The sequence below is a fragment of the Myxocyprinus asiaticus genome, chromosome 29, assembly GCF_019703515.2.
Source record: "Myxocyprinus asiaticus isolate MX2 ecotype Aquarium Trade chromosome 29, UBuf_Myxa_2, whole genome shotgun sequence".
Lineage (NCBI taxonomy): Eukaryota > Metazoa > Chordata > Actinopteri > Cypriniformes > Catostomidae > Myxocyprinus > Myxocyprinus asiaticus.
Genome location: NC_059372.1, coordinates 2,044,383 through 2,065,861, shown reverse-complemented (window position 1 = coordinate 2,065,861; position 21,479 = coordinate 2,044,383). Strand labels below are relative to the sequence as shown.

The 21,479-nt window shown below is 38.5% G+C and overlaps 2 protein-coding genes across 6 annotated transcripts in view; both read right to left on the bottom strand.

Annotated features, from left to right (window-relative positions):
• Positions 1-21,479, bottom strand: part of LOC127420185 (zinc finger protein 271-like) — a gene marked incomplete at its 5' end in the record, with an annotated part of 180,940 nt that overhangs the window by 76,899 nt on the left and 82,562 nt on the right.
• The window catches only part of LOC127419876 (zinc finger protein OZF-like), a 200,693-nt gene that overhangs the window by 134,280 nt on the left and 44,934 nt on the right, over positions 1-21,479 (bottom strand). The window contains exons 4-5 of one of the 5 annotated variants that reach the window (XM_051661684.1): positions 12,227-12,481; positions 11,403-11,499 (exon numbers count right to left, since the gene is read on the bottom strand). The exons of 3 other annotated variants lie outside the window; for them this stretch is intronic. In XM_051661684.1, the coding sequence (XP_051517644.1) occupies positions 11,403-11,447 (45 nt within the window). In that variant the 5' untranslated portion in view covers positions 11,448-11,499; positions 12,227-12,481. Of the gene's footprint in view, positions 1-3,555; positions 3,738-11,402; positions 11,500-12,226; positions 12,482-21,479 lie in introns of those variants that run through there. One more of the 5 variants, XM_051661685.1, reaches the window with a different exon arrangement.

Genomic DNA, 21,479 nt, shown 5'->3' with positions numbered 1-21,479 from the left:
AAAAAAAAGGGGAAACTTTTTGTGTGACTTTTGAGTGATAAAATCATCTGCTAACAGATCCTAACAAGTCGATTGTCATGAATATGTAAAACATCATTACAAGAAGAAACATACCTGAAGGAATAAAATCATCATCATCACTCTGTTGTTCTTCTGCTGTGGTTTCTTCACAATCTTCATCAGTCTGTTGTTCCTCTACTTTGATTTCTCCTCTCCTCTTCATCAGGTTCTTGCAGTCCAGCAGCTTCACTGAACACATCTTCACTGGTATCTGCAGCATCTGCTGTTCTCCAGCGTGGATTACATCCTTCTGATCTCTCATGATGAACATCTGAACACAAAAACATCATCATTCTAATGGACTGACATTTATCAAACTCAAGATTATTATATCATTGTACACAAGAACAAATCTGTTAAACAAAATAACTTATTTAAAAGTTATGATGATAACACTTTTACATGGTTACAGCGAGAATAAACATTGTGTGGGGTAGTCTAATACCATATTACCATATGAACCATTAGAACTCCCTAAACTGACAACTGAGCAAAAACATTCTCTTGATTCTGAGATAACCTTGGAGGAGCTTGGCGAGGTAATCAAGGCCTTGCCTACAGGCAAGGCTCCGGGGCCAGATGGCTTTGCTGCTGAATTTTTTAGATCTTATGCTATACAACTGGCTCCACTTTTGTTAGATGTTTATACAGAATCATTAAAGAATGGAAAGCTTCCACCAACCATGACACAAGCCTGGATCAGTCTGATTCTTAAAAAGGACAATGATCCAAGGAAGTGTAAGAGTTACCGTCCAATTTCCCTGATCCAGCTAGACGTAAAAACATTGTCAAAAAGTTTGGCCAACCGTTAAAGTTATGACATCTCATATATATAGATCAGGTGGGGTTTATATGGGGCCGAACTCTTCTGATAACATTAGGCGTTTCATCAATATTATGTGGTTAGTTGCGAATGATCAGACTCCAGTCACTGCCATCTCACTTGACGCCGAAAAGGCATTTGATATGGTAGAATGGGATTATTTTAAGGCTTTGGAAATATACGGGTTCGGGAATTCTTTTATTAGATGGATAGGAGCACCCGGCAGGGTTGCCCTCTTTCCCCATTATTGTTCTGTCTTGCCCTGGAACCATTAGCAGCCGCGATAAGAAGGGAAGATGATTTTCCAGGGGTGGTGGTGGGAGGTATGGTGCATAAACTTTTGCTTTACGCAGATGATATTTTATTATTCGTCTCTGAGCCCACTAGATCTATGCCTTGCCTCCACAGAATTATTCATTCCTTTTCTAAGTTCCTTTTTCTAAATCCGAAGCTTTGGCTCTGACAGCGTACTGCCCAGTAATGGCTTTTCAGCCGGGCACCTTCCAGTGGCCTAAACAGGGCATTTATGCTGTGTTCCATTAGTCTCGGAAGTCGGAGCTCAGGACTCGGATCGACGTCATATCCGTTAAAAAAAAACAAGAAATCCGAGTTGGATGCGTTCCATTACACACAACACGACAAGTCTGAAAAAAAGATGGACGCCTCCAGGAAAGTAATTGTTGCACTGGCTCTTTTGGAGTACAGAGAGCTACAAAATAAGTATGCCCTTCACCTAAGAGACCTCGAGGAAGATGACAGAAAGCGGAGAAGGTACGTTAATGTTTCCGCATGTTTGATTGTATCAAAACATGTTAACCACATTTTAATCGAACCAGCGGTGTAAACAAAGGGCAATGCCCTATGGAAGTACAAACGTATATTTGCAATATAAATTTGCCTAATGGGTTTTATGTGTAAACTATTTTACAGCTTGTTACGTTAGGCAGTGTTGTTGTAGCAACATTGACCATTGTTCTTGTAGCAGCAGCGACCTAGCCAATTTTAGCTGTACAAGTTTATAAACAACACATTACGCGGTAAATCACGCATAACAGGATCGTAGCAACATGCCTATAGGCAACGGTAATACAGTATTGTGTATACGACTTACTAAATTGGACATAAATAAGACAAAAGTGCTAAAAAAAAAAAAAAAAAAAAAACTTGAAACCCACAGCATACTACAGTCGATGCTCTTCGCAGCCATCTTGCTTTCTGAACTCGGGGTCCTCTGAGTTCGTCTGACTTTCCGAGTGGGAATTCCGACATCGGGGGGCGTTCCATTTGTCAGTTCCGGTCTCGGAGCTCGGAAAATAACTCGGAGCTCCAACTTCCGAGACAAATGGAACGCACGAAAAGTATTTGGGCATCTTATTCCCAGCAAATTTGTGTGATTTAGTTAGAGTTAATTTCAACCCCTTAATAAAAATGCACATTGACTATCTCTCCAAAAACAATATATTTATGACAACGTCAAGTGCTATAGAGTCATTTATGGGATTAGCGACATTTTTAGAACATATCCACAACATTTACATTTATGCATTTGGCAGACGCTTTTATCCAAAGCTACTTACAGTGCACTTATTACATGGACAATCCCCCTGGAGCAACCTGGATTTAAGTGCCTTGCTCAAGGACACAATGGTGATGGCTGTGAGGATTGAACCAACAACCTTCTGATTACCAGAGATGTGCTTTAGCCCACTACGCCACCACCACAACGTTTCTGGAAAAGTTCCTCTAAAAAAAGTAATTAATTACTAACTACTAATTATATATTCTACAGTGTAATTAGATTACTGTACTAATTACTCTGTCTGAAAAGTAATTGCACTACTTATTACTAATTACTTTCTAAAACCCTGATCAACCTCGACCAAATGAAAAATACAAGGATAGACATGAAACTGTTCTTTTAATTCTTTCAAATAAATCATATAAAATCAAATAAATTATTCATGTACTGGCCAAAGAATTTAAGGGCGTAGCGTTAAATTAGAAAACATACATTTTAACATTAGATGTGAAATTTTGATTTTAAATTCACTATTGTTTCATATAGAATTGTTCTATAGTCTATACAGTATTTAACGCAATTACATCAGAAGTAACTAATTAAATTACAGCGTAATCCCTTACTTTTTTCAATGAAAAAGTAATTTAATTACAGTTATTAATTAATTTGTAATGCATTACACCCAACACTGGATAGAGCTTTACCAATAACTCGGCAAACTGGACTAAAATATAAACATGAGTTTACCCACAGACAGACAGAATGTGTAAATAAACCTGTTCTTGAGTGTTTTAGTTGATTTGTTTACCTCTTGCATATGACCAGTAATCACAAATATGTATTTAAACAAACTCGAGGAAAGCATAAGATCGTTTTTTGTGCCCCACTCTCACCGAACATTGAACTCATTTACATTCAGCCGCTGATTTAAAGAGCTCATTGATCAGAAATTCATCTTAATATTCTCAGATTTCTGCTTGTTTCTCCTGAAACTGATTTTTTAAAGCGTTAGTAACAAAACAAAGCACCATGATGAGATACAAAAGCTTCTTTTACAGTGATTAAAACGCCTAAGAGAGAAAAGTGTACAACATACACTGAAAATATAAATGAAAAATAAATATAAATCTCACAAATGATGTTGAACACTTACCGAACTGATTTCTTCTTGTGTTTTCTGGAGGTTTGCAAAACAACTTCTGGTGAATTTCCACAACCGTATGGACTGGAGTGTTATCTGATTAATCAGCCCTCTTCTTTTTCTTCTTCTTCTTCTTGTGTTGTTTAATGGCGGTTGACAAGCCAAAATATGGTGTATTACCGCCACCAACTGGACTGGAGTTGAAGCATTAATAATATATAAAAAACCTTTATATAATATGTTTATTAAATTATATTTTCCAATCCTGTTTTCCTGAGATAATTAAGTATTTCTCTTTGTATTTTTGACTGTCCTGAGGCACAATTCAATAGGTTTGGTGAGGTAAAACTGATTGAATCTATATTTCTCAATTTATTTCATAACTCCTCTCTTTCCCTTGTAAACATTACACAATGTAATAATACATGTTCAACAATCTCTGCTTCACCACATGTCAAGCATAATCCTGTTTGATGTTTCCCTATTTTGAACAAGGAATGATTTAAGCCAGAATATCCTATTCGGAGCCCAGTGATAATTGTATCTTCTCTCTTATTATTGAGACCTATTCTCCCTTTTCCAAATTGTTTTGGATATTGTATAGGTGTCTTCCCTTTTTTTCCTTGTCACTTTATATTCATAAGTTTTCTAATTCTTCCTTTACCTCTTCTTTACTGAGTGGTATATGAACTTCAACATCCATATGATCCATTGCCTGTTTAGCCAGTTTGTCCACTATTTCATTTCTTTGTACTCCCACATGTGCTGGTACCCAAAGAAATCTCAGGACCATCCCCAGTTTCTGAATTCTAAGCAGATGTGTTAGTATCTCATTACAGTTGTGCTCAAAGTTTGCATGCCCTGGCAGAAATTGTGAAATTTTGGCATTCATTTTGAAAATATGACTGATCATGCAAAAAAACTGTCTTTTATTTAAGGATAGTGATCATATGAAGCCATTTATTATCACATAGTTCTTTGGCTCCTTTTTAAATCCAACACACACTGTAAGCAGTAGACCAATCACAACAGACTGGGACATCTGACCAATCAGAGCAGAGTAGGCTTTCTAAAAGGAGGAGTTTAGAATGAATCCTTTAGAATGGATCATTGAAGGAGTCGTTTTTGACACGGGGAAAAAAAGGTAATGCTACAATTTAAATTATAAGCAAATTAAAGTGTTTTTTGACCTTGGATGCATGTAAATCTATTGTATGACACCTTTAAAACAAAATTAGGCACTTATAAAATCCATAATAGGTGCACTTTAATGCCCTGTTTGGGACTGGAAGGTGCCTGGCTGAAAAGCCATTACTGGCCAGTACGCTGTCGGAGCCAAAGTTTCGGATTTAGACCAACTGAATCTGTAACCTGAGAATTTAGAGAAGGAACTAATAATCCTGTGGAGACAAAGCATAGATCTAATGGGGTCAGAGATGAATAATAAAATATCATCTGCGTAAAGCAAAAGCTTATGCGCCACATCTCCCGCCATCACCCCAGGAAAATCATCCTTCTTTCTTATCGCGGCTGCTAATGGTTCCAGGGCAAGACAGAATAATAATAGGGAAAGAGGGCAACCCTGCCGGGTGCCCCTATCCAGAGTAAAATAATCTGAAATTAATCAATTTGTTTGTACCACCGCTACCGGGTGTCTATAAAGTAACTTAATCCATTCAATAAAAGTATTCCCGAACCCGTACATTTCCAAAATCTTAAAAAGATAATCCCATTCTACCATATCAAAAGGCTTTTCAGCATCAGGTTGAGATGGCAGCAACCGGAGTCTGATCATTCGCCACTGACCACATGATATTGATGAAACGCCTAATGTTATCAGAAGAGCTGCAGCCCCGAATAAACACCATCTGATCTATATATATATATAAGAGATGTCATAACTTTACTTAATCGTTTAGCCAGAATTTTTGACAAAATTTTAACATCTAGCTGGATCAGGGAAATTGGACGGTAACTCTTACTTTATGACCTGGATCTTTGTACTTTTTAAGAATCAGACTGGTCCAGGCTTGTGTCATGGTTGGCGGAAATTTTCCATTCTTTAATGATTCCGTATGAACTTCTAACAAAAGCGGAGCCAGTTCTGTAGCATAAGATGTAAAAAGTTCAGCGGCAAAGCCATCTGGCCCCGGAGCCTTGCCTGTAGGTAGGTCCTTAATTACCTCGTCAAGCTCCTCCAAGGTTATCTCAGAATCAAGAGAATTTTTTTTGCTCAGTCGTCAGTTTAGGGAGATCTAATGGTTCCACAAAGTTTCTAATATCTTCATCAGTAGACAAAGACATGGAACTATAAAGATCAAGATAGAATTCTTTAAAAGCATTATTAATATCAATGGCCAAAGTAAAAATTTGACCACCAGCAGATTTCACTGAGGGAATGGTAGAAAAAGACTCTCTCTGCTTTCTATATCTAGCCAAAAGCTTCCCTGCTTTGTCCCCCGACTCAAAATATGACAGTCTTGCCCTAAATAACCAAAACAGTACAAAATAGTATTAAATCTGTATTTCAATCGGGTCAATTCTCTGAGGCTATCAGACAACATACAGTGCTTCAGTTCTCTCTCTGTACTTTTAATATTCTCTTCCAACTCAACGAGTTCTCGTGCTTTGGATTTTTTGATGAACGAGGCATACTGTATGATCCGACCCCTAAGAACTGCCTTAAGTGCCTCCCAAGCCACGCCAACAGAGGATACTGAGGTCCAGTTGGTCTCCGTGTACACACTGATTTCAGCCTTTAACATTTGTTGGAAATCAGGATTTCGCAAAAGGGATACATTAAAGCGCCAACTATATGATTTCTTTTTCTCCGTATGTGGCAACACCTCTAAACTCACCAGGGTGTGATCTGAAACTAAGATGTTTCCAATTGAGCAATCCACAACAGATGAAATGAGAAACTTAGATATAAAAAAAATCTAGTCTAGAATAAATCTTATGGACTGATGAAAAAAATGTATAGTTCCTACCAGGTGGGTTCAAAAGTCTCCAAATATCTGTAAGACCAAGATATTTAAACATCCTGTGAAGCGTAAATGTTTCTCTAGGGGGCTTACACATTTTTGCTTCACTATGATCAAGGACTGAGTCCATCAATAGATTAAAGTGTCCTCCCAATATTATATCATGAGGGGTGCCAGCGGCTTGCAACATCCCTTCAAGATCTATAAAAAAGCCCTGATCATCAGTGTTAGGTGCGTAAATATTAGCCAAAATCAACCTTTGCCCCTGAATTTCTGCTAAAACAATAATGACTCTTCCTAATTTATCTTTAATCTGATTGAGACATTTGAATTGTAGATGTTTACTTACCAGTGTAATGACACCCCTGCTCTTACTTCAGCCAGCACTGAAAAAAAACATGTCCACCCCATATCTTCCTAAATTTTTCAGCTTCCTACGGGGAAAGATGTGTTTCTTAAAGAAACACTATATCATATTTCTTATGTTTAAGAAAAGAAACAACCTTCCTTCTTTTTATGGGGTGCCCCAGCCCATTCACATTCTACGTGGAGAGAGACAATCCACTCATATTAACATTTGACATTTTGACATATTAGAAAAAATAGATTGTGTGTCAAAAATAAAATTATAAAGACCACATTCCAACATTAGTGCCACAGTCAGACCCCGAACTTCTCACAAAACCAAACAGAAAAACGTGCGCATTAACCCCACGCACGACAGCACCAACCGGCATCCATCTTTCTAAACTCAAACAGTCCATGTACGCCTACGAGAGTCCCCACGACAACTTTGCCGTCAGATTGCTCAAGTCTGGTGCTTCTGTACAAATTTTGTGAGACAGAATTACATAACAGAAAATAATCTATAAAACAAACTCCAGCCAAAAGGCAGAATACTGTAAACACAAAGAACGTGTAGATTCATTCACAAAACTCAAAGGTGTGTTCCTCCACAATATAAACTCCAGCCACATACGGAACCAGCACACAAAATAAATAAATATATGAATAAATATAATTAAAAATAAAGCCGTTCAGTTTCCTCAGACATTAAAATAAATGTTAGAGAGCCGGCTGTTCATGAGTGCAGCAGATGTCCTAATCCTTCCAATGTCCTGCAAAAAATACTTCACAAAACAAACTCCAGCCAATAGGAGGCATAAGCACAAAGAACGAGCAGATTCATCCACAACTGTCCCCAAGGAGTGGCACTCCACAAAACAAACTCCAGCCACTGGGCGGAACCAGCACAAAAAGAAACAAAAAAGGCACCCAGCTTCCTCGGACGGTCAAGTGTATGTTCAGTGAGGCAAGCTTACTTGGAGGCACGTGACAACCACACCATGACTTCCTCAGTCCATTGATTTTATGAAAGACATCACATGTTGTGGGCATGTAAATATTTTGTGGCTGGGAACTTCAGTGTAAAAGTGACCCTTCGTCAATGCAAAAGTTTCTTGATGGAGTGTTACTACACAAAACAAACTTCAGTCGCTAGGTGGAACCAACACAAAATGAAACAAAAAAGGCGCCCAGCTTCCTCAGACAGTCAAGAGAATGTACAGTGAGTCAAGCTCACTTGGGGGCGATATAAAATCACCAAATTGTTTACTCACCCCATTGTCTCTATGAAAGACAACGCTTGCTGTGGGCATGTAAATATTTTGCAGCCATCCTTCATATCTATTCTCAGTTTGGCCAGAAACAGTGCAAAAGCGATCTTCCACTGATGTAAGAGTTTCTTGCATTCCTTAAAATTATCACGTTTCTCTCTTGTCGAATTTGCAAAGTCTGGGAACAAGAAAATGCTGTGATTCTTCCAAGTGAGCTTTCCTTTGCTCCTCGCCCTGCAGCCAGGTGTTTGGGTGACGTCTCGGCAGCATACTCGCAAATCGACACCACTCTCCCTTTCCTTTTAGGGTTTCCAATCGATGCACCCACTGAGAATCATGCTGAAAGAGCCTTAATTAATGATTCTGTTGTAAGGAACATGGGAACAGAGACTCCAGCCACCATTGTTAAATACATTTCGAGGGATATCAGATCAAATTTACAAGTGCTGGCTAATTCTAAATGTAGATTTTATAAAATTGTTATTCATGTTGGCTCGCTTCACCAGTCGGAGATAACTAAAGATAATGTCTTTTGAACTAATAATGCTTAATGTGACACCATCAGATATTAATTAATAATCTGTTGTCTTTTGCCCTTGCTACAGTATATAGATCACCCGGGCCGTACTCAGATTTCCTTGGTGAATTTGCTCATTTTCTATCAGATCTAGCAGTTAATGTAAATAGAGTTTTAATTGTTGGTGACTTCAACATTCACATAGATAATGAAAATGACACATTGGGATTAGCATTTATCGATAATCTCAACTCTCTCGGCGTTAGACAAAATGTGACAGGACCAACTCACCGCCTTAATCATACACTAGATTTAATTCTGTCATATGGAGTTGATGTTGATACAATAGAAATTCTACCGCAGAGCGATGACATTTCAGATCATTACCTCGTCTCTTGTTTGCTGCGATCAGCTAATGTCACTCAATCTACACCACGCTATCGTTCAGGTAGAACTATTAATTTGACCACTAAAGATAGCTTCACTCATAATCTTCCAGAATTGTCTCACATACTCAGTAAGGCAAAAAGTCTAGAAGAACTTGATGTAATAACAGAAAATACAAATAGTCTTCTCTAGCACTCTTGATAGTGTCGCCCCCTTCGATTAAGGAAAATTCAAGAAAAAAGCCCTGCACCATGGTACAATGATCACACTCATGCTCCCAAGAGAGCAGCTCGGAAACTGGAGCCCAAGTGAAAAAATACAAAATTAGAGGTATTTCGCGGTGCATGGAAGGATAGTGTCTGTAGCTACAGACAGGCACTAAAAGCTGCCAGGTCAGCATATTTGATCAATCTCATAGAAAATAACCACCACAATCCTAGGTATTTATTCAGTACTGTGGCTAAACTGATTAGGAATAAATCATAGACTGAACCAGATATTACGTCACAGCACAATAGTAATGACTTCATGAATTTCTTTACTGCTAAAATTGAAATAATCATAAATAAAATTGGAACTATGCAATCAACTGTCACAGCACCTCAGAAAACAAAGTCTTATAATTTTTCTCACGAGCAACATCAATCCTTCGCTGTCATGGGTCATGAAGAGCTAACAAAACTTATCAAAAAGGAGAGGTATTCCCTGTAATCTCAGAACCTCTTCTTAATATTATTAACTCCTTGCTATCCTTAGGACATGTCCCAAGAAAATTTAAATTGGCAGTTATCAAACCATTTATTAAGAAGCCACAGCTTGATCCTGGAGAATTGGCTAATTACAGACCGATTTTAAATCTACCGTTTCTGTCGAAAATACTAGAAAAGGTAGTGTCCTCACAACTATGTTCATTTCTACAGAGACATGGTATATACGAACAATTTCAGTCAGGAATTAGGCCCTACCATAGTACAGAGACAGCACTTATCAGAGTTACAAATGACTTGCTCTTATCATCTGATCGTGGCTGCATTTCTCTTCAAGTGCTTTTAGATCTTAGTGCTGCCTTCGACATGGTAGATAACGACATTCTCTTGAATAGGCTGGAGAATTATGTTGGCATTAGTGGACTTGCATTAGCATGGTTTAGGACTATTTATCAGACCGTTACCATATTTTGTGTGTAAACGAGGTATTGTCAAATCAAACAAAAGTATGGAGTGCCACAGGGATCAGTTTTAGGGCATCTGCTTTTCTCCTTATACATGCTTCTCCTGGGAGATATTATCAGGAATTGTTTTCCACTATAATGCAGATGATACCCAACTTTATATTTCCTCTAAACCCAAAGAAATTTCACAATTCTCCAAATTAGAGTGTGTCAATGAAATCAATGATTGGATGACAAGAAAATTACTTCTATTCAATTCCAAAAAAACAGAGGTACTAATTATTGGACCAAAAACCTCTAAAAAATAAGCTAGTAAAATATAATTTGATTCTCGGTGGATGTACCCTTACTACTTCTTCTACAACGAAAATCTTAGGTGTTATATTTGATACCAATCTGTCCTTTGAAAATAAAATTTCCAATGTTTGTAGAACAGCATTCACACTTCAGAAATATTGTTAAGTTATGAAGCATCCTCTCTGTTTCTGATGCTGAAAAACTAATTAATGCATTCATGACCTTAAGACTAGATTATTGTAATGCATTTCTGGGAGGATGTACTGAAAGTTCAATAAATAAACTTCAATTGGTTCAAAATGCAGCTGCCAGAGTGCTGACTAGAACCAAGAAATATGATCATATTAGCCATAGATCATATTTTATCATTGTTACATTGCCTACCTGTTAAATTTCGTCTTAATTTTAAAATTCTGGTTACTGCATACAAAGCTTTGAATGGTCTAGCTCCACAGTACTTAATTGACCTTCTGCTATGCTATATGCCACCACGTTCAATATGATCACAAAATACTGTCTTGTTAATAGTTCCTAGAACATCAAAATCCACAAAAGGAGGTAGGTCCTTTTCCTGTTTGGCCCCAAAACTAAAACCTGTTTGGGACACAGACACACTCAGTTTAACTCTAGACTAAAGACTCATCTTTTTAGCCAGGCATACATCTAATTTATCCATCAACTCTTGTCATGGAATATTGAAGTCTCTTTCCCTCTCAGCAAGAAAAACTCTCAAAGTCAGGAGTTCCAGATGTCAAAAGTTATGCTGTATTGAGCAAAACAACAAAACCTGAGATGCCAGCTGTCCATCTGAATCTCTCATTCCAAACTATCATCTTTATACACTTCTGTTAACATGAATTACCTCATAAGCACACCTCTCTTGTTACCTTAGCCAATAGGCGTGCTTTTCCATCTTTTCTGTCTGCCACCATTATTTCACAGACCCTCTAGCTTCTTTCTATTGGTGGAATCCCGGCAGTCAGTCTATTTAAAAAAAAAAAAAAAAAAAAAAAAAACTTTTAAATTAATTTATTATGAAAGTATATATTTTATGTAAATAGAACAGAACAGAACAGAGTAGCTTAATCATAATTAAGTAGTTTAACTATTGACTGTGCCATCCAGTGCTTGAGGAATGCTCTCTCTGCATTGTGTTTGTTACAGCTGAGCGCACTGTTTCTCACAACATAGTCACGTAGGCCTTACAGCCTCATACTACTTTTCCTGGATTTCATAATGCCCAGGCTATTCTATACAAGTACCTTTTCTATATTTCATACTAGCATAAAAATATACTATATATTCCCCCTTTGAGACTTCTGAAAGTCTCACCTCTATTGCCCTTACCCAGAGTGCAACCTCACAAGTCAGTCTCCTTCATTCCTACCATGTGACCAATGTATGTCACACATTCTTCTAACAATGACTTCTCTTATGGAGCTGCATTCCGGAGGAGAAACAAGACCTAACCTCTCCCTCCACATTTGGCTAGGAGGAAGTAAAAGATCTCATCTCCCTAACTAAATCTTTCTTGGGGGTAACACAAATCAAATTCTTGTATAAAAGCATGTGCGTGCAAATTTAGCCTTGCGGTTATGTAGAGTACATCAGTGATTAGACTTATTTCAGTAGGTTAAAATACTTCAGTGATTAAACAATATCAGCAGATTACTCAGTGTATTATATGTCCCACGGTGCCAGAGGAACTCACAGATATTGATAATCTGTTTGGCTGCAGCACTGGCCAGCACTGACCTGAGGAGAGGCACAACACAACAAAACAACAACACAAAAATAACAAAAGCTACAGCAATTATTATTCCCACTTTAGTAAGCCATTATTTCCAGGATCCAAATAGCTTATCAAACCAGTTTCCATTATGTTGGTCTCTTCCTGCATTTTCAGCCACCTCTTCCCTCAGATCTTTCAGCTTCTTCATTGCTTCAGTAATGGATCCATCAGGAGCTGTATTGTTTGGGATATAAGTGCAACAGTCAGCTCCAAACATTACACACACACCTCCTTTTTCCGCCAGGAGCCAATTTAGTACCTGACTATTTTGCCATGTCATTTTGCTTGTAGCATCTAGCTGTTCTCCTAAGGCCTTCAGTGCTTCATCAGTGTAATTGATGAATCTTTGCTGATTGTAATAAATGTAATTTATCCATTCTGTATTCTTATTAACTGGTATTCATATGAATATAGATTCAAAGCCTGATTTTACTTCATCTCTAGCTTTAAATGTATGTGGTATTCCTCTTGGTTGACCAATTGCATCTAAGTATACATTAGGGTCTGGCTGGTATGCTCTTTTTAATCTATATTCTCTCTGTGCAGTCTCTCTAGATCCTTTTGGAGTTTCAGATTTTTTTGGGTCCAATGTTAACATCGTTATTTCTTGCACTAGTCTTACTCTGGTAAATATTCCTTTCCACTCTTTGGGTAATATAGCCCGCAATTGTTTTCCTCCACAAATCCAAAAGTAGTCTGCTATGGCTACTGTTTGTTCCTCATATGTTCTTATCACAGGAAAGACCAAAGTTAGGCATCATTCCACAGATTTATCCATACATCTTGGGGCTTCTATTATTGTAAAATATTTTCCTTCACTGTGGCTGTTGCCAAGATCATTCTGTTAAACTTATAACCTTTTGCTTGATCATCATATATTTGTCCAACCAGATCCAAATCTTTGCACAGTTGCCTCAAAAGGTTCCCACATTAACCTCTCCAATGGATTTATTAAAACACTCATAGTCAAGCCTGGGGTTTATGACATATTTTAAAGGATTTTCTCTTTTTCTCACATTTATTCGAATGTCTAAACATTTACATTCATCTCCCCAAACTTCCTTATTGTAATATTCTTGAAATTCTGGATGTCCTAAGATTGCCAAACTCTCGGCTGTGCAGAAGGGTATTCTTTTTTTAGCACAATTTTGTGAGTAATATTGGGCACAATGCATATAATTATACTGGTTGAGCACTAATGTAAGCTTTTTCAGAGGTGATGGTGAATATAACACGCACTTAGACATTCCCGATTGTTTCGCTGTATACTCTGCCCACTTGAACCAGTCATTATGGTATGCATTCTCCAGTAATCTTTCATTTTCCAATAATGGGTCTACTTCATAGCCTGTATCATTGTGAGCATCATAAAAGGTTCCCAGTGGCAATTCTACAAACCTCTTTTTAATGGATTTATTTACTTGAGTGCCTTGTGTCGAATCAGTAGCATTATAGAGACCCTTCGGGAAACCAGTCAAAGGCTGAGAAGTCAACTGTAGGAAACTCCTGCCCTGGTGAGAAGTCAAATGTGGGAAACTCTTCCTGCCCTGGGTATGGAGATTGGTCTCTAGAAGGCCTTGGGTCTGAGTCAACTGCTGCATCAGATGTACCAACATCAGTATCAATGTCAGAACCTCTCTCACCTTCCTGTTCTGTTCCCTCTGGCTGCTGTACATCCTCCTGCAGTTGTATTTCATCTCTTGCTTCAGCATGCTGAGCTGCCTTAAAATGAGGCGCAACAGCATTACTACTCTCTCCTTCCTGCTCTGCACTTCCTTCTCCTTGTTCTGCCCTTTCTTGTCATGGGCTTCAAGTTCTCTTTCAACTTCAGGGGAATCCACATCTCAATCTTCCTGATCGTCTTCTGCACTATCTATTTGGTCTTCTCGTCTCCTTGGTCTCAATCTAGGCACTCTAATGCAGTGATTCAAATGATACCACGTTGCACTACCTTCTACTTGTACTGCTTTTGGGGTTTCCCTTACTGCAGTATAAGGTCCTTCCATTCTGGGTTCATTCAATTTCCTCCTAAAAAACTCTCAGGTACACTTGGTCTCCAGGAACTATGAGACAGGGCACTTATTCTTCCCTGTGTCCCCTTCCCTGTTCCTGTGAATAAATGGCTTAATGTATAGTAGTTAATTGTCTCATGTAAGCCCTTAATTCCATCTGCAACTGTTCTAAAGGTGGTCCTTCATAAGGACCTCTCAAATATGGTACTGGCATGGGTCTGCCTGTTAACATTTCGTGCAGTGTTAGATTAGTGATTCTGTTGGTCTGCATGCAGTAACTCATCAATGCAAGAGGTAGATCATCAACCCAATTAAGTTTAGTGTCAGCACAAATTTTGTTAAGCTTAGCTTTGAGAGTTCCATTCACTCTTTCTACCATTCCCTGTGATTGTGGATTATAGACACACCCTAGTCTTTGTTTTATTCTTAGTTGCTGTAACTGTTTTCACTGTTCTTTGGACAAATGCTGAGCCATTGTCAGAACCGATTTGAGATGGTATACCAAATCTTGGAATGACTTTTCTGGTCAAAAATGTTATCACAATTTGGGCTCCCTGATCTGCTGATGGTACTGCTTCTACCCATCTACTGAATCTGTCTATTATCACCAGCATGTTTCTTTTTCCTCTTACTGATTTTATCATGTCCGCATAGTCTATTACAAGATGTTTAAATGGTCCTTCTGGAACTGGTATGTGACATATTGGTGCAGATGTTCCCTTTCTGACATTATTTTGGGCACAAATTTCACATTCAGCCAAAAATTCATTTGCCATTGCCTGTAGGTATGGGGACCAATATCCCTGTCATTTTATCTTCTTAATCACTTCCCCCTTGCGCAATGGTCAAAACCATGCACATCTGAGATTAGAATAGTAAGGAGTGATGTTGGAGCAATCATGTGACCTTCATGTGAGCACCATATACCATTTACATCTCTGCTTGCACCTATTTGTTGCCATACCCATGTTAATAAGGGCCAGCTTGATGCTGCATAAGTGCTATATTATCCAATTGGGGTTGAGGCTGGATCAAAATTGAAGGTGCCATTACTGCTAATTGACATCCTGAAGCCCTTTTGGTATCAAGTCTGCAGCATTATTGCCTTGAATGACAAAGTCATTGCCTTTTTTGTATGCTTGACATTTGATGACAGGCAATCTCTTTGGATGTATCATGGCTGAAATGAGTTTGATTATTTGGTCACCATGCTGAATTGGTGTCCCATCACTCTTTTTGAACCCTCTTTGTTTCCAAACTGATCCAAATAGATGGCACACTCCATGTGCATATGCAGAATCTGTATAAATATTAACAGTTTGACTTTTAGCCAATTGACAATCTTCAGTTAGTGCTTTCAATTCAGCCAATTGTGCCTAGCATGGTTGCTCACAATGCTGCAACAAAATTGGAACAAAAGTATTGTCTTTTCTCTTAACAATAGCATACCCAGCATGATTTCCCAGATGGTCTCTGAAACATGACCCATCTACAAAATAATCTGCCTCTGCATCAATGATCGGTGTTGACTCTAAATCTGGTCTTAAATGAGTAAAAGCTAAAGAGTCTATTACACATTCATGAGATATTCCCTCCCCTTCTAGAGGAATGAAATTGGCTGGGTTTATTGTTGTGCATCGCTTTATGGTGGTGTCTGGGTAAGTTAGCAGTGTTGAATATGTCAAACACCTGGCTTGGGTTAAAACAAATCTACCTTGTTCTAATAGTTCTGCTACTTTGTGATGGGTGTAAATTATTACTGGGTAGCCCATTGTCACAGTGGAAGCTTTTTCATAAGCAAAATATACTGCTGCAAGTCCTTGATAACATGGCGGGTAGCCCTGTGCTATATTGTCCAATCTGGTGCTATAATAAGCAATTGGTTGCTTTTTTCTTCCACTACAGGTTTCCTGCATTAAGACTGCATTCTATCCGCTACATACAAATGAATTGGTTTGGCATAGTCTGGGGTTGCTAGAACTGGACCTGTCTGAAGCTCTTTTTTCAATGATTCAAATGCTATCAATACATCAGTGTCCCATGTTAGTCGAGCTCGGAGATTCTGATGCCCTCTTTGTTTCATCAATGCTCTTAAGGGGGCCGTTTTGATAGCGTAATCTTCTATCCAATCAGCACTAAAACCTGTCATACCTAAAAAGGTTATCATTTGTCCCACTGTTTGTGGTTGAGGTGCTTTACTTATGCCCTCCAATTGGCTTGGTGACATAGCCTTAGTTTTATGTGTAATGATTCGTCCTAAATATTCTACCTGTGGTAGGCAGTATTGCAGTTTTCTTTAGAGACCTTATGGCCTCTGTTAGCCAATTTAGTGAGCACTTTGATAGAATCTTGGTGACATTGTTCTAATGTTGTTGAGCACATTAACAGATCATCTACGTACTGTATCAATGTGCTATCTAGTCTAAGATCTTTCAGATCTGTTTTCAAAACTTGATTGAACACGTGGTGAATGTTTAAATCCCTGGGGCATTCTGGTGTATGTATACTGTTTACCTTGATAGGTGAATGAAAAAAGGTGTCTGCTTTCCTCTGCTAAAGGGATGCTGAAAAAAGCAGAGCACAGGTCAATGACAGTAAAATAATTGGCAGCAGGGGGAATATTAGTCAACAGCGTATGTGGATTTAGAACCTCTGCAGGCCAGTCTTCCACTACCTCGTTACATTTTCTCAATTCATGCACTAAGCGCCATTTTGATTTGTCTGCCTTAGCAACTGCCAATATGGGTGTGTTACAGTGGCTTACTGTCTCAATCAATACCCTAGCTTTGATCAGGCCCTCAGTAGTATTTTTAATCCCTTCTACAGCCTCTTGTTTCAATGGATATTATTTCTTTCTTGGTAGCTGTGCTCCTGGTCTGAGTTTAATTCTGACTGGTTTAACAGATTTCACTAAACCTACGTCTGTATCATGTTGAGACCACAGTTCAATTGGTACTTGTTTTCCTATTTCTAACATCAATTCAACTGTTTTTGAATCCACCTTCTTTTCTTTTTCATAATGGTTGTACACAGAATTTTTAGGTATGTTTTGACCGGTGATTCAAAAATTAAAGGATTATCTGTTTCTTCCCACTTTTTCCTTTCTGCTCTCTTCACCATTGGTCCTAAGTCTTTTGCCTTACTTACCTATAAGGTAACATGTGGAGTTGAATGTTGTACTTGAAACCATAATTCAATGAAACTACATTTCTCAATTTGTAGTGCTGCTCCTTCTGGTCCTACAATTATGTATTGTGAACTCAATGGAACTTCTTGTCCTTTTGTGTCATTCAACCATTTATTTTCAAGCTCTGGGTTCCTACCATAATCATATATTATGGTACAATGGAATTCAGTATTTGGCAAGCTTGATTCACAAAGCTGCTCTTTGATGTATTTTCCCATTTGATGATAGTTTCTTTTACATCTTTCCCTAAACCTCCTAACCAATATATGTTTGCTTGTGGCTCTTTGGGTTCTTGGAATTTCGTAAAAGTCATTTGCTTGGTTCCCATGCTGTCTATGTATATTCCCTCTGGAGAGCACCATATCTGCAAGTTCATTTTACATATGGCATCCCTTCCTAACAAATTAACAGGTGTTTGTTCTGATATTAGAATGGGAATTTTTATTTCTGCATCTTTTACTTTTATGCTAACTGGAGCCGTCATTGGAATTAGCTGCGTAAGTCCAGAGAATCCTACTGTCTTTAAATATTTCCAGACTTGGGGAGGTGAGAGGCATAATTTGGATTTATACATTTGAACATTGCTCCAGTATCTAGCATAACTGGTGTTGTCTTGCCCTCTATTTTAATCTGCAGCATAGGTTCTTGGTCAGCATCAGATGATATCATTGGAAGCTGACCCCTCCCCGTAGGATCCTCTGGGCAGCCCTAGTAGCCCTGATTGTGTCCACGCCACGGGTTGACTGGACCTGGCGCTTGAGCTTGGTATTCTTGCTGCCATGGATTATTGCCTGGACTTGGTGGTTGATCATTTTGCCATGGATTAGTAGGGCAGTCTCTTCTGTTGTGTCCGGGCTGATTGCATCCCCAGCATATTCCTGGTGGGCCATTAGTTCTCTGCTGGCCACTGTTTTGTCTTCCTCTTCCCCCTTATTGTTGTCTGTTCCAGTTTCTGTTGTTTGATTGTTCTGGTTTTAGGTAGATTTCAATTGGTGCTGGTGGCTGTGATGCATTTCCAGCTGTTGTCATTGCATTCTGGACAACAGGTGCAGGTGCCCCTACTGTGGTTTGAGCAGCAGGTACAGGCATGTTCACAGGAGCCATTACTGCTGATTGCTCCTCTTCTTTGTCCTTTGCTGTAGCTTGAATCTTCTTCCTCTTGCCAGTTAGTTCTTCCAGTTGTATTTGTGACAGCTTTCTCTGCAGCTCTCTCTCTTGGTTTTAGTTTCTGCTCATGCTTCCTGTATTGTTCCACAGCATGAGCCACATGTCCACAGAACTCCCTTTGTATCTTGGAGTTCAGTCTAATTACATCTTCCAGCTTGGTCTTCACTGGGGGTGGCATGGCATCCACTATGGCAGTTTTGAATAATGCTGTCATCACTGGATCTCCTTCTGGGTTTATTTCCAGCTCTTGTTTCCATCTTCTCGGTTGTCTCTGAATGTAGGTGGTAGGATTTTCTGTTTCACCTATTGGTTCTCCTTTCAGGGATTTGGGGTCCATCCATGTTGGGTATTCTTTTCTTAATGCTGACCATACATCAGCGTGATATCTGTCAAATGGGAACCAGTCCATTCTTGGGTTGTCAATTGCTTGCACCATTCCAAGGATCTTATTCATCTTGGATCCCCCCAGGCATTTAGCTAGTTGGGCTTTAATGTCTCCAATAGCCAGCAACTTGCCCATTGTTTCTTCTTCCACCATTCTGATCCATTTTCCAGCTCCCTCATGGATATCTGGAAGGCGGGCTATTAGTACGGTTGAACTGTGATGCACCTTATTGATCTCTGCCTGCATCACCTATGTCTATTGATGGACTACACTCTTGAAATGGAATAGATAGACTATCAATTAATTGCCAACAAAGCCTTCATCAGCCAACTAACAAAGGACAATGCATCTATGTGAATGTCTGCAGTTAATCCAGGATGGACTTCAAAGACATTAGACATTAATCTTACAGTTCATACAAATTCTTTGTTTAAACACTGACTCTTAATACTTACTTAGTTTACTCATTTTAAACCATGACTTGCAGTGCACACAAATAATTAATATTTGCATTATATTAGTTCTGTTTAGCCAGAGGGGAACTGGCCCCCACAGTGAGTCTGGTTTCTCCCAAGGTTATTTTTCTCCACTAACCAACATCTTATAGAGTTTGTGTTCCTTGCCACAGTCACATTCGGCTTGCTCACTGGGCTTCTAAATACAATTATTATTTAAATATTTATTTTTATACACAATTTACAATCATATTTAATCAAACTACACAATGATGACTCTAAGACTTTATAGATATTACAGTTTCATTTTCTGTTAAAGCATGATTTTCTGTAAAGCTGCTTTGAAACGATGTGTGTTGTGAAAAGTGCTATACGAATAAAAATGACTTGACTAAAACCAAATAAAGACCCAACACAATGTGGCAATTATCACCCAATGTCACTTATAAATAATCAGCAAAGCATTGTCCATCCGATTAGAATCCGTTATTTCATCTCCGACAAAACAGGGTTCATCAAAGGAAGACAGTCTGCAGAGAACACACGTAGACTTCATATAATACAGTTAACCAAGGATACTTCCTGCCCCTACCACCCTAAATATCCATGTGCTGTAGTATCACTAGATGTGGAGAAGGCATTTGACAAGGTGCGATGGCTTCACTTTACAAATTTGGTTTTGGAACATATTTCATTAATTGGATAAAAATACTTTACAACTCCCCCATGGCATCAGTAATAACAAACGGCTACATCTCCAATCCATTCAAGTTACACCAAGGAACTAGAGAAGGATGCCCTTTATGTCCTATGCTGTTTGCCCTGTTCATAGAATCCATGGCTGCTTCCAATAGACAAAATCCCAATATATGTGGCTTGCAAACCAAGTCATATTATGGTAAATGGTCTGCACTTATATTGCACCTTTTAACCTTGGTGGTTCTATGTCTCATTCACCCATTCCCACACACACAAACAACAGCAGAGCTGCCATGCAAGGTGCTAGCCTACCATTGGGAGCAACTTGGGGTTCAGTGTCTTGTCCAAGGACACTTTGGCATGTGAAATCATGTGGGCTAGGAACTGAACCACTAACCCTGTGATTAGTGGACAACCTGCTGTACCACCTGAGCCACATGAGATTTGTAATCTCATTAACACTTATGGTTCAGTATCTGCTTACTCCATCAACTGATCTAAACGTGAGATTCTTCCATTAACAGAACACAACTGGGATGCTGAGGTCAATAATCTCCCATTTAATAATACATCTACTTCTATTAAATATCTTGGAATCCATATCTCACCCAACCTGAATTAATTGTTTCGACTCAATTTCACCCCAATCCTTCAAAAAAATTCAAGATGATCTAGAGAGATGGAATAAACTCCCAATCTCACTAATAGGCCGAATATCAGCAGTTAAAATGAACTTACTACCAAAAATCAATGATCTTTTCTCCATGACTGCTGTACTGCCAACCCCAGGCTGGTTCTCATCTCTCAATTCTAAAACTTCCAGATTATATTGGAAAGGCAAAAAAACAAGAATTAAATTGAAAATCTTCAAAAACCCAAACAGCTAGGGGTACTCAATGCACCAAACTGGTATAATTATTTTCATCCACTCACTTACTGTGCATTAGACAATGGCTCAACAAGACAGACTCCCATGGTTAGATTTAGAACAATCTATATTTAAAAATGTAGCCTTATCGACAAAGAAACATAACTCTAAAATATCAAACAATTAATACAGCTCTAACAGTTTGGTGGAAGGTCATAAAATACACATTTTAATAACTTCTCTTGCCATATCCAACTTATTTTCCAAAAAATACATCAACTTAAAACCACTGTAATACTAAAGCAAATATACAAATTACTGCAATCCCAAGATAATATAATATCAGTGCCTACAGCTAAATGGAACAAAGACTTAAATGTACGATATTCAGATGAAGAC